This window comes from Oculina patagonica, chromosome 10 (assembly GCF_052425735.1).
Source record: "Oculina patagonica isolate OP01 chromosome 10, crgOcupat, whole genome shotgun sequence".
In the NCBI taxonomy this organism is placed as follows: domain Eukaryota; kingdom Metazoa; phylum Cnidaria; class Anthozoa; order Scleractinia; family Oculinidae; genus Oculina; species Oculina patagonica.
In genome coordinates, this window is record NC_135767.1 from 6,447,625 (window position 1) to 6,462,032 (window position 14,408).

At 37.3% G+C, this 14,408-nt stretch overlaps 1 protein-coding gene and 1 long non-coding RNA gene across 3 annotated transcripts in view; both read right to left on the bottom strand.

Moving 5' to 3' along the window:
* Window positions 1–14,408, bottom strand: part of LOC144628323 (uncharacterized) — a 113,305-nt gene that overhangs the window by 86,377 nt on the left and 12,520 nt on the right. The window contains exon 11 of one of the 2 annotated variants that reach the window (XM_078486418.1): window positions 13,793–13,899. In XM_078486418.1, coding sequence (XP_078342544.1) covers window positions 13,831–13,899 — 69 coding nt within the window. In that variant the 3' untranslated portion in view covers window positions 13,793–13,830. Of the gene's footprint in view, window positions 1–11,669; window positions 13,900–14,408 lie in introns of those variants that run through there. The other variant, XM_078486417.1, reaches the window with a different exon arrangement.
* LOC144628775 (uncharacterized) lies at window positions 7,068–10,584 on the bottom strand. The gene is made up of 4 exons (XR_013566287.1): window positions 10,243–10,584; window positions 9,037–9,136; window positions 8,257–8,350; window positions 7,068–7,632 (listed from the first exon to the last, which is right to left on the bottom strand). It is a non-coding gene; the product is annotated as an uncharacterized LOC144628775 (long non-coding RNA).

Genomic DNA, 14,408 nt, shown 5'->3' on the forward strand with positions numbered 1-14,408 from the left:
AGGCAAAATTCCCCTGAACTGGTAAAGGAGAATGGTCGGAATGCCCGAGATAAAGACGAAAAGTGTTATCCAGAAAGTGGTAATTGCAACCTTTCTTTCAAGCTTCGCTTTAACCAGGGCATTCACTGAACGGATTTGCGTTTGGTTCTGCTTTTGCACAACGAGATAAACCTTAACATAACAGTACAGAATAAACAAAATGCCTACAAGCCAGAAACTGCTCACTAGTACATCCACGGCTAAAATAACTTCATAACGGACGCCAAAGGTTTCCATTACAGTTATCACAACAACGATTAGTGATGCTGACAGCCATGTAATTTTCGCGTACTTCTTTAGACGGTTTTTTGTAACAATAACCTTGTACACCATCCATTTTACTATCGCCACGTACCTTTCCCAAGCAATTAGCACCAAATGAAAAAACGACAGGCTTGAAACAGTATACAGCACAAAGGCAACTATGATACCTACTGTACAGATAATATTTTCAAATAAAATTCTTCGCAGAGCTAACGCGTCTAAAGTAATAGTCAGCGGCATAGATACAGCGCCCACCAAAAGGTCAGTCACAGCTAAACTAGATAGCAGAATGTTGGAATTCTTTTTCAATTCTCTTCTCGTCTTCACTGCTATTATCACCAAGAGGTTTAACAGAATGGTAACAGGACAAGCAATAATCGTGACGGCCAGATTAATCTTAAGAGAAGTTGTTCGATTTAAGTCCCAGATGAAATTTGGTGTCTTAGGGCAATGAAACGTTGACCTGGTTTCGTTGAAGGAATTGGCGAGTGATTCTGTATTATTCACCGCCATGATCGATACAGAATGAGTTTCTTGACAGCTTGGCTCTGGTACAGCTTTCTTATTGTCAAAATTCTCCTATTTATTTTATTTTAGTGTGAATGTTTGCATTTTGTATTTTTTCTGACAATCGTTTTCGTTCTGCGTTTGAAAAACGATTTCCATGTGAAGTCCTCGGAAAGCCACTAGCTCTTTAGAACCTTTCTTTTCATCCACCCATTGGATACACTACTCCTATGTTTTCTAGGGCTAGGGGAATTGTTTAGACCTGTTAAGTATTGTTTTAAGAACCAATGACATGTCTTGTTTAATGAGGTAGTGGGCGATCCGATTTCCTACGTAAGTGGGATCATTCAGGACAGTCTCGGTTTAAGTTATCCTCACTTGAGTTGTTTTCATTTCTACTTTGAACACAAACCGAAGCAATTAACTGCAACATATGGCGCATCGTGCGAGGTAAATTGACAGGAAATGTGTCCAGCAAACTAAGTCATGATCCTTACGCAGGGACGATTCCAGCGGATAAGTGTCTTGATAGCTCGGTTCAGGTTTGCTGCCGTCTTGAAAAAATTCCCTGTTAATACTCGGTCGAATTTCATAAAACACTGTTCCTTAGGGCGTAATGTTGTTTCTCGATCTGCATTTCGAGATTTTTTCTCCCTTTTTTGTTTTCGTTTTCCGATTGTTTTGCTTACAATTATCTTAGAAGTTTCATAGAATCAGCCAATTTATTCGCATTTTATACGCTCACAATACCGGCTGCACCTGTTTCAGTTATTGTCGGACTGAGTTCAGTGCCCGTCAAATAAAGTTTATTTTAGAGCAGGGAAGAGAGCTAAGGCAAGGGATGCCTCGAAGAATTCCGATTCTTTTTGCTATTAGCCTATTTTAGGCGTTTCTATACTATTTGCACTTTTTTGGTTTGCCTTTTCTTTGTCCATCAATTTAATTCTTTAATTTAACGTAACACGAAAATCGCCTACCAGGGAATAAAATGTGACACACATGTGGACTCATTTGTGGACAATTTTTTTAGTAAAATAAAACGCATTTTCCCCCTAAATTTTCTTATTTGTATCCAGAAAAATGGAATATCACCTTACTGCTAGTCAATGCCGGATGATTTTATAATAAAATAAAGCTTTTCTTATCCTTTGAGCTTTTCACGTGTATTTTAAGCCAAGACGCATTTCCATTTTTTAATAACAAACAACTCGCCTTTATCGTTAAATTTGAAAGAATTCCACTGAATCATTTTTAATATAATTTTAAAATAAAATTAATTTCATTATCAATCATGCGTGGTGAACGTTTTTATAAATCTATTAAGATGTTTTAAAAGTTGGTTCTCATATGATCGCCCTGATCGCTTCTATCGCATCGGTCGTTTGCAAATACTGAGAAAATTGTAAGCGATCGAAGCGATTGGAAGCGATCGGTTCTCATACGATCGTCTCAATCGCCTGGTATGAGCGAAGACCTACGAAAACAATCATTTTAGTCCTAGATCCAACACAATGGCAGCCTTCAATGTTATAGCAAAACTCGTGGCCTCCTATCTTCTCAGTTATCGCAGTTTTACGGCGAAAAAGAAAAAGAAAAGCTAGAAGGATAGAACACGGGCCATTCAAGCGATCGTGATCGCCCCAATTACTGCAGACGTTAGCGATCGTTTGTGTAATGTTTTTATATAATCGCGCGTTTCGATTGCAAGAAATCTTTTTTGAAGACCTCTGAAGTGACGGAGGCCATAGAAACAATCGGAACGATCATATCAAAAACGCGCTTCAAATAAAAAAAATTCCCAAAAATTAGAAAGGGAAAGATGTAAAGAAAAACTCTCGTTTTCGGATTGCGAATAAAAAAATCAACAAAGCTTTCACGACGTTAAAAGACGACTTCAAAACACATTTTTGGCATTGTCTTGGAGTACTTTCAAAGAAGAAGTGTTTCCCTCACAGTCCAAAGAATGTTTTCATTATTGTATATTTTATTGGCAATACATTATACTTTAAGGGTGACATTAGCTTCTTTAGATAAAATCTGGATCGCGCAAAATTTAAGTTTTACTGATTTTGAGGTTTTCTGTTTATCGTTGTCATGACAATATCGATTTGCCTTAAAAATACATTATAACAAAAATTTTCATATCGATCCGATTAAGGAAGAAGACTGCTAAAAAAGTGATTGGATTTGTTTACGCTTGTTCCGGTGAAAACTGTTTCGAGACCCCTTAACTTTTAGCTCTTTTTAAATCTGGACGTGCGAAATCGAAAACGCAAAAACAACCGAGCTAAACAAAATGTAAATACACGTGCAATGTATTTCTTTCAGTTTCACGCTTCCTGGTTCGCTGACCAAAAAAAGCGTGCAAACCAAGTCCGTGCCAAATCTCTGACGTGTTTGTCAGCGATTCGCTCGAGTTTCTAATCCATATTCATTACAAATTGCAGAAACTGCATCAAACCATGCTGTCCGTTGATGTGTGAAGACGTGTCGCTTATGAAGACGAGTTTGTACTCTTGAAGGAAGAAATTACTTGAAGAAGAAAGAGCTTAAAGCTTGGAAAGAAGTCCTTGCGCTTTTCGAACGAAAGGTGAGCATTGCTTTTGGAACATATTACTTTAAAAATGAAAAAAGTAACATATGTTCTTGACTGAAGCGAGTAAACACGTGTTTTGAGCTATTTGCCTTCAGCGTTGCTTGAAGTCGACATTCGACAGAGATAGCAGTATATTTTGTTTAGTTCACTAAATTTACTCTATTATGATCTTATGCAGCACAATATGTTGAAAAATACGGAATTTGAGGATTCAAAGTTTAGAAAAGTTCACAGGAAAACTTCAGCGAGAAACGTTTTCCGTTTTCAAGCTAAAAGCCTATATGGCGTGTTAAATTTTCAACGTGGACACATGGGATTTTCATACTTCTTTATGGAGGCCTTTTTATAGCGGCACAATTTGCAAAACTTTACTTTTCCTTCACTTAGGAACTTTATTTTGGAACTTAAACTACGGCCTTGAAATGTTTTAATGTGCACGTTTCTTTGGCCTGCACGGGCGTAGCTTCTCTTGCAATTGCACATGTAATTGCTTTGCCGCGGTAAGACCCATTCCAGAGTGTTTGTTGTTGTAAAAAGGTTTTTTAACTTTCAGCTTTATTTTTGCTAATCATTAAATTGATGACTTATTTTTCAGGAAAACTAGAGAACAAGGCTGAAAGGAAAAGAACGCGAAGGATCTGACCAAAAGGACAAACTGGTATCACTCACTCGGAAGGAAATATTGCAAAGATAAGAACTTTGAATTTGAAATTAATTATAGTAAAAATGGTGGCTGAACAAATGTCTAAATTAGTAAGAGAACTTCACTCTTGGTGTTGTAAGATCTGTATTATTGATTGTTTGCAGAAAAAGATTGTGTCAAGTCATGAAAAAGACGATGCCACATGGAAATTGTTACAATAAATTTAAAAGTAATTTGATACGAATTAGTTGAATTGAGTCGTGTTGAATTTCAGCCACCATTTATAGTCGTATTTCAGTTGATGTTGCCGCGAGGTGGTATTTTATGGTGGCACTGCAAAACAAACAGGAGTTTGAAAAAGACTTGAAGTGAAACAAACAACCAATTTTAAATTCCACAATTGTTGTCAGTTTATTTGCAAAATATTTCAGTTTTCAACTTGATAATATCACTCGATCGAATTATTACTTAAATGTTTCAAACAACTCAAATTGTCATCAACCTGAAAAACAAAATTAACGACTTTCACGGAATAAAATTATTGCTTAGTTGTTGATTTTAATACCAAATGTTTTTGGAAATTTTTAATTATTTGATGTATACAGATAGTGCCACCACTAAAATATTTACATGTTTGCTTCATCAACGGATTAGTTGCGGTTGACAAGAGAACACGGGATTTTCAAATGTAAAGCGAAACAAATTCCTTCCAGCAAATCACTAGCTGAACATTGTAAAATCGATTTAAATTTGTCTGAATTTGTACATCATTGTACATCCATTTATTTTTATTTTTAATTTTGACTTACATCGTTTAACAAAGCGTACGGAAAACGCGTGTACCCATGTTCTCTTGTCATTTTGTAAGCTAAGTATACAAAACCCTAATGTCTGGTTTGGAGGATGTTACGATGCGGTCTTGATTAAAGTATAGAATTTGCTGTTATACAGACCACAATATCAAACGGTTTTAAAAATTATTCTTGCTTTCATGGGCAGCGGTTTCTTTTGATATATTAAGAATAAAATAGCGCAATGATTTGGTGAAGAGTTGTTTACTCCAATTGTCTTGCTTACCCAAAATCATCTTGCTTACCTTCTGAACACTGAGCCATTGCAACGAACTTATTATTTTTTTTTGCGATAAAGAGAAACAGCTTTGTTTAAATTTATTTTTGTGAATTGACTTCTTGATTTTGTATTATTTTTCACAATTTGTACTGATCTTCCAAAAGACCGAACAAGAATGACTCATTTGTTTAATTTATTATTTTCTAAATTAACTGCATTGTCGAAATTTCTTTACATGTTTTGTTTCCTTAATCTTAATCCGCCAAAAATCTTTATCTGCCTCAGTTGTCTTGCTCGTTCTTGTGAAATTGTTATTTATTTCTCTTGTTCTACACAAGTCAATGCAAAGAATTTTGTCATCGCTTTTTTTGTCGTGATAACGAAAAAGTACTCCGTTTAAATTATTTTTGCGAGCTGACTCAATCTCGAGGACATCTTGATCAGTTTTCGTAAGCTTTGCAAAACAAAATACATTTTTGTTCAATTGTCTTGGCATATGCTTGTTAAATTCTATTGCAACAGTTACTGATTTGAATGTTTGGAAAAGATGTCATTCTTGTTCACTTAAATTTATACAAAGAAATGAAGCGAAGTATTTCGTACTGTTTTCATTAACTTTATTGTTGTCTGTATAACCTTTATTTGACTTCTTTTTCATTTGTCCATTGAATGGCAAAAGTTCGTGTTAAGGGTGGGATTAAACTCAAAACAACGCCTCTGTTTCCTTGACCAGACATTGGGTTTTGTTTAATATTTACTTTACTTTAGAGAAAGACCTTTTCCTGCCAGCACTTGTTGTAACACAGGACAAAACATCGGTAATTAGAAATCAAAACAGAAATACGTGAAGCCGAGTTTCCAATTGTTAAACATATTGCTAAAAATAAACCTGAACTCGGCTAGTAAAATGTTGTCACAAGAATTTAGGATCATATAGTTAAGCACAATTAAACTGTGATAATCTGCGGCTAAAACAACAGTTGAATTCGCTCCAAGAAATTTTTAAACTTAGTCTTTGCTTTAGTCGCGTCAATGCCGGATTGTTTTTCTACGTTTTCACTTTTAATTTTTAAGCTTGTAAATTGTCAAAATAATTTTGCGGCCAAAACAACAGTTGAATTTACTTCAAGAAATTAATCAAAAGTCAGCATTTGCTTAGACTAAGAACTTTCTATGTTTCTCTTGTGTTATTCTTTCTGTGTTACAAACGAATATTGACGGCTGGAAAAGGTCTTTTATCCGAGGCAACATGGCAAGTTATAAGCACTTTAAAACCCTAAAACTGTTTGGAAATGTAACCTGATTAAACAGATTATGTTTCGCGGCATCACTACCGATTTCATTTCGGTGGAACCGGTAGTGGTGCTGTGAAACGTCATCTTGATTTCTCAGATTACTGCTATTAACAAAGCAAAAACGCGAATAGATTTTTCACAACACAGAATATAGCTTGCCATGTTGCTATCTTTATAGTTAACATGTATACACCATCTTGTGCAAAAGCTTTGAAAGACTAAAACGTTTGCCTGGGGAAAAAAGTTTTATTTTGGGAAAGAGTTTAAACTAAAACATCGATTTTATAAGTCCGGGACGAAATTGGCGTTTTATTTTGGAATTTTTTTTTGCACGAGATGGTGTTTGCATTTTTGGGCGGGAAATGTTTTAGTGGAAACCATTTTGAATTTTTGGCCAAAAATGTTGTCAGGGGAAACGCTGTGCAAATTTTTTCAAATTTTCCCGCCAAAAGTCTTAGTATATAGAGGGAAAATTTTTCTTGACACCTTTTTTATTAAATAATTGATTTGTACTTAACTAATTAAGTAATAATTAAAGGGTATTTGAAGTTAAAATAAAGTCAATTGAAACACAAAACACTTGTTTGTATTTATTGTTTGAAGATAATAAAGATCACAAAGAAAGCTGTTCACTTTATTGACTTGTCTAATAATACTATTAAATCATTATATTAATCAAAGAGAGCAGTTAACGTCAATAAAATTTTATTGACAATATAATAGACTAGCAGAAAGCGCATTACAATAAAAAAAAATTGGCGCATGCGTATTTTGAGCGCCCGTATTTTTCTAAGTCTTTTGGCGGGAAAAATAAAAAAAAATTTAAACAGATGTTGTAAAGAAGCAATTATTAAAAAATGGCGCATGCGTATTATAAGAGCCAGTATTTTTTCTAAGTTTTTTGGCGGGAAAATTAAAACATTTTGAACAGATGTTAACATAGAAAAAACCTTACACAAAAAGCTTGATAACTGTTTCTTAAAGAAAAACTTGAAATTGCACTAAAAATCAACATCTTGTACTTCTAAACTCCTCTATTGGTCTTTAACAAAAAGAACCTTAGCTACGATTCTTCTCTCCAAATGATCTTCAAGCCGAAAAATTCTAGCAAATTCAGTTTGTTTTCTACCTCAAGTTAAACTTGTCTTCAGCTTGGATGATAATATTTCTTGCTTGATTCTTGTCTGAAAAACCGAAGCGCCAAGGCATCCAGGAACCTGTATATAAAAAAAAAACAAAACGACAAATCAACAATTACAATCATAGAGAACGCCTTTGTAACAGAGAATCTCAACATTTGGTTTTTAGGAGTTTTTCTCTGCTATAGCCATTGAATTTTTTAAAATTGCTATCAAAACATCAAGAAATTATGTAAACAGATGAAATATTTTTGGCGCACAACGAGTTAAATGATCAAAAGTAAACAAATTAAGCCAGATTAAACATTTTCAACGATCTCCAAAAGAAATCATGATTTTGGAAACAAAATTAGCAAGCACATACTAATTGTGGTGCGAACGTCAAGGTTTGAATTTCTTGGGTCGACCGTTTGAGTTTATTCCTCTGTAAAATGCAAAATACGACAACGGCGACAGTCTTCTCGCAATTTTAGCTGTGATAGCTTTGCTCTTGTTTTTTTCACTGAGAAATTCTCAACCATTCAAAGAGAACATTGTTAATTTCTGCCAGCTTGTTTCACGCCCGAAATAAATAATTTTCTGTGCGACATAACTTCAAAACAAGTATGTGTTATTCTTCCGATAATTTTTGTTTCCTATCACTATATACGGCCTTAGTTGAAGCGAATTGACGGCTTACTTTGTTGAAGTTAATCTACTAACCTCGCCAAAAAACGCCAGGCATTAAGTTGTCCTTCTTTCCTCGGTGGGTTTTGTTGTTTTGTTGCTTCTTCGTCATTCTGTGCTTCTCATTTTCCTGTAAAGATACGAGAATTATGTAAATACATGTTCGGTAACGTGTCTGTTTATGAATACAAATCATTCGGTGATGAATGCACGATCGCATATGGAAATTGCTCTCAAATAATCCACAGAGGTACTGGATGAAGATTACAAGAAAAACTGTTCACTTTATTTTCTTCATTTTTTTCTTGATTTTTTTATATTCTTGATACAGGACAAAAGCAGATAATTTTTACGACATACTGAAACGCTTTAAGCCTCGCATTTCTTACACAAAGGACAAACGCTCGAAACGTCAGCTTTAATTTCGTCAACTTGACATGACTACGGTGTTCACATTCACCTCAGCATGTCAACTTTAAATTGATCAAACAATCTGAGAATTATTGTTCCTGGGACAGGCGTATACGTTAGTCAACAATTTTCAGCAGTACGTTGATCTAAGGACGCCTTTCAAAGCTAGGCGGCCAGGAGTTCAGAAGATAAGCCTTTTTGTCCACTCGGCAATGATATAGGCTGATAGTTTTATGCTATTATCAATACAAACACGAGAATGGTATTTTTCCCGGTAAAGTAGCTATCAAATTGTCTCCAACGCCGTCGCCTCTTCTTCAGGCAAGGCACGACAAGGCTTATATCTGCTCACTTGCATAGATGAGGGAGTGGAGAAGGAGGTGTTCACAAGTCTCTGACACTGACCTGTTGTTTGTTGATTATGATAATCCTACTGTCCGTCTGTGTTTCGATGTCAATCACAATAACTTTCTCCAGACGTGTGACATCGTGTGATCAGTTCTGCCTTAGTAAGAAGAATAACGTGATGATTAGGCAAAGCTGACTAACAAGTATTTATTACATAGACTGAGGTACTTAGTATAGCATTTTGATTTTCCAAATTTTCACACCACAGGACGTGTGCTAAAAATACTCTTCCTGTGTTTTTTAGCTGTCTGAACATATCAAGAAAAGAGTTTTTCTATTGGTAAGATTTCTCGTATCCGACGACATGTTTTTAATTCTCAGGAGTATTATACCTCATTTCTTATTGCAATGTGTCAATACATTGTCATGGAAACACTAGCCACATGTGCACATTGCGTACCTATTTTGAAATCGTGGAGCGATTTTACAATACCGGGTCACTTATTTACATATCTCTGAACGCTTTAAGAACGAAGCATAGTAGAAACAAAAGGAACCATTCAAATTCAATGAGATGCAAATTAGTGGCCCGGTATTCTACAGTTTAGCCCAGCCCACAAACAGTTTTCACATCAAAATGTTGTCCCCTAGGATTGATAAACAGCTACTGAAAGTTCTAATATCCCCTTCAAATTTCAATAAACCTGTTAGGGGTGGCATATTTCCCCACCCCTCCACCCCTCCATCCCTTTCACGTCGTAACGGACAGTTTTGATATTTACATGACTACTGCAGAACTTATTTGTGTTTCATATCGTTATGTTTAGAAAGTTTTGCACCAAGTATTTTTTATGAGTACTTAAAACTTTTCAGATGCAAAATCCATTCAAAATATTAATCCAACTACTTTTGAGACATAAAACTCCATAATATGCCCAAAGATAATCACTCCAGAAAATAAGTCAGCACAAAAAAATTCCTTGACACAGAACAAAAATAACTCTAAGTTTTGTTATCGAAATGTTACGGTATTTTAAAAATTCTCAGGCTGTATATACAAATAATTTTTCTACGGAAATCAAGTCCAAGGGCGCCATTTTGGGTCGATTACCCGTGATCCCCAGCAAGTGTGAAATTGTCCGTCAGTTTGTCCACAACCGATTAGATAGTTTGAAGTTAAATTTTAAATCGCCTTGGAAAATACATTTGTTCACATTCTGTATAAATCAAGAACAACTATAAATATAAAGCTTGACTTATTACCTCTCAAGAAGGTCTCTCCAGTGAAACAAATCCTCAACTTCTCCCACGTTGAATGTTCGCGCCTAATTCCGGCCATCTTTGAAAGACAAAGAACAAGTTCTTGTAAACCAAAGCCTCACACTGTCTTGTGCACCTTTAAAAAAGACCATTTCAGTTTCGACTGCGGTAACGTACACTTTAGTGGGTATTTTTGCCCCAGAAAACTACTGAACGACGTTGAAATTTAGCTTCGTTTGCCATCTTGTTCCTCGTGTTAGCAGAAGACAAAATACTTGAATATTAATGTGACAAATGTATCTGCAATTCTAATGAATTTCCTTTGGTTGTGATACAAGCCCAAAATTCCTAGGCCCTCTTCTTTACAAATGCAAATTTACACGATACCGTTTTAACTTCTGCATTTACATCTATTAAAACTTACAAATTGTTGAATGAAAAAAAAATTAAGCTTTTGATTTACATAAAATGCAAGGGGGATAAAATTCCTCGTGCGACATTCACCAAGACCCCCGTCCCGTCATCCCCAGGGGGGGGATGGGAGGAGGGGCACATAACAGACATCTACGAAGTGGATTGTGTCGGGTAAAATTCTTGACGTTTTGCAGTTAAAAAGCGGTTATGTCAAGGCCATTAAATTGTAAAGCGTTTCATGAAATACCGACTAACAAACTGTTGAGGGAATTTTTTGGGTTTAGGGAGTGAAAGTTACCGGTTTTGTTTTATTGTTTCCAGGACCTTGCTAATTGCAAGCCAGTACACAGCTGGAAAGGAAGACCAGGAGCAAAGGAAAAGAGGAAAAAATTGGAGGCATTTTGAAATTGGCCAAAAATGGCTCTGCCCATTGTAAATGGCTCTGCCCATTGTAAATTATAATATCGCAAGAGACGAACTCATCTATTCGGGGGCAACATGATTGAACTCCACGAACGCCGAGGGCGCGATCCCGCGAGTGCCGAAGGTGCGAGTGCGTAGGCGAAGCTAGTCGCGGGCTCGCTGCGCTCGCCCAGCGGCTCGCTTCGCTCGCTGACACGCGTCTTCGGCGCTCGAAGAGTTCAATTCACGTTGCCTCCGAATAGTGCGTAGTGCGTAGGCGAAGCTAGTCGCGGACTCGCTGCGCTCGCCCAGCGGCTCGCTTCGCTCGCTGACACGCGCCTTCGATCGCGCCTTCGGCGCTCGAAGGGTTCAATTCACGTTGCCCCCGAATAGAGAGCCTGCTCGCAGGCTACAGGCCGTACGAAACACGAAAGAGGCCTCTGCGGCGGAGAAAGCCTCACCCCTTTGAACCCCCCTTTAAAGTTTTAGGAAAATTTTCGTCAGTTTCCTTATTAGATCCCAGCCCGCACATTTCCAAAATTGGCGATTGCAACGCTAAACTTTTTCCTCGACTAAAATGCTGGTCGCATAAATTAGAAACAAAACAAAAAGCCGTCAAAGAATTCAGCCTTTAATATATTTACACAATTTACAAAAAAAAGTCTCAGCATTGCGAATTTTCAGTGTTGGTGGAGAGGGGGGGTATTTCTGGTATTTTAAGGTAACATGGAATCGAAGCCTTAAAACAAGTGTACATTTACAACTGGACAAAATGATATAATAGTTTAAAAGTTCAACCCAATTACAAGCCGTTGGGCTCAATATCAGTATTAATTCCAACGTATGGGGGAATACTACTAGAAAGATTAATTACTTTATACCTGTCCAACGTATTCTTTTCTTTGTAATTTTTTATAAATCACAGCTTCGCTTGCACCTCACCGTTCTTTCTATCCCTGAGAACCCACTGGGGTGAGACTCCCATATGAAAGGGACGGGGATGCTTGTCAGAATATTTCAATTTAACCCCTGTAGCAGCCACAAATGTAATATTCATTACATTTGTGGCTTCTACACCCCTAAAGAAGACCAATCTGGGTGTGACTCAAGATGTTCTTGACCCTAAAAGATAACATTATTTATGCCTGATCGGTCCAGCCCGCCAAGTCAGTATGAAAACGTTTTATATTCACGTACAACCCTAAATGAGGCCTTGAGAGCTAAAAATATTGACTCTCTGTCCTGAACACCCAAAGTGAGACCTGCCTCGTCCCCAGGCGCCGATTGGCCGGACGTTGAGGCGGTATAAGGCGGGAAAACAGGGAGCGCGGGGATTGATGGTTAGGGAGCGAGCCGCGGAGCGCCGTCCGCTTCCCCGTCCGCATCAGGCCCAGAACGCCAAGCGAACCGTGCACGTCAGTCCCACAACACCAAGCGAACCGTGCACGACCAAGGACGAGGACGCCTGGGGACGAGGCAGAAGTGAGACCAAAATCCTTATTTAGAGCAGTTTTCACTTGAGTGTCGAAAGTAAATTGCGTTTGCTTTGGTTTTGCATTACTACGCTTAGTGATTGGTTTAAAAATCTCGCGCCACTTTCTCAGCCAATCAGAAGTAAAACCAAAACCAATCGTGACTCGCTCGCGCACGTCTTCCCGCGCTTTGGTTTTGGTTTTACGACACTCAAGTGAAAACTGCGCTACAACCCTAAGTGAAACCACAAGCACCCCGTCACTGTCATCCCCCAGAGTAGGCATGGTATCTTACAGATGATGATAAACAAGGAGCACATTCCCACGATTTCAACGCCCTATCTGAAACAGAAACTACTTACAGACCTTACAGTCTAGCTGTTTCACAACAGTTTCACTTTTTTCACCTTTAAACGTTGCTTCGCACGTAACACAATTTAAATTAATCCAGAAAATAAAACATGCATTTAAGACGGAATCCATCTTAAATTGGAGTAATATTAGTTTCAGTTGGACAAAAATCGAGTACCAGAATAATTTAAATCCTATTGCGTTATTTTCTAGCTAAAGATGTTAGTAATTATCCGTGATAACACCAACAATTTCTTATCAGAGCCTGAAAAAATAAATTTCAAAATTCACAAGTGCCATGTAAACTTAAGGTTAATAAACCTCGCGTATAGCTATTTTGTAAAATCGTCTTTTAAAGCGATTCAGTGGAATTCAGGGGAACTTCGAAATTTATTTTCGATGTTTGGTGTTGTTAGAAATGATTTCTTTTGATAAGACTGTATTTGAAACAGTAACACAGAAAATTGCAATAAGATGTAAATAATTTTGGTACATCATTTTGTCCAATTAATACTCAAAGTCCTAGCGGATTCTGTCTTAAATGCTTTCAAATAAATAGGTTTTACTTTATAGCAGTTAAGAGCAGATTTCGATTGAGTGTCGTAAAACCAAAACTAAAGTAATAAGCTGTAATTACTCTGGCCAATCACAAAGGACACAGACAACCCAGTGAACCAATCAAAACTCGAAGTAAATACATGTAGCTGGCACGAAGCGTGGGAAAACGTGCGCGAGCGAGACACGATTGGTTTTGGTCTTAGTTCTGATTGGCTGAGAAAGTGGCGTGAGATTTTTAAACCAATCTCTAAGCGTGGTAATAAAAAACCAAAGCAAACGCAAATTACTTTCGACACTCAAGTGAAAACCGCTCTATGTAGCAAACAATTAATTATATTGAACATTATATTTGTTACAGTGTATATTATTATACAAATATTTATTTAATAATTATTTATCGGGCTCTCAGCCTGGCCTTGATAATTCTCTGTTCAGCTCTTGAAATGTCAGATGCAACAGAAAGCTACAAAGGAGATAAAAAATAAATCCTTGTGTCAGAGAGGTAATTTGAACGTCAAGGTTGTCATGCATAGGTTAAGGTAAAAGGTAAAGCCTGCTGTCGATCTAAGTGGCTCATCAGGCCGGAGCTCATCCCGGTATCTGTAGCATTAAGCACCTAGGAGTATTTCTACTCCTACCTGGGGGCCCGGGGGGAAGGGGACTTGCAAAGGGGCAGGGATGCTCGTCGCCTCGCTTAGGGGTGTAAATTTCGATTTTTTGGTCTAACTTAGGGTGTTTCAGGGAAAACGCCAATATTTTTTAACTATAATGGTCTTGTTTAGGGCTGCGCAGGAAGAAATACAAAATATTTATTATAATCTTAGTTTTTTGGTATCTCTTAGGGGGTAAAGAAAAGCTTGAGCCACACCAAGATTGGTATTATTTTTTAGGGTTCTTTTCAGAATATCCGATGCCCCCCCCAGGGGGGGGGGGGGTTATTAGCACATACAGTCTGTACTGGGCCACTAGGCC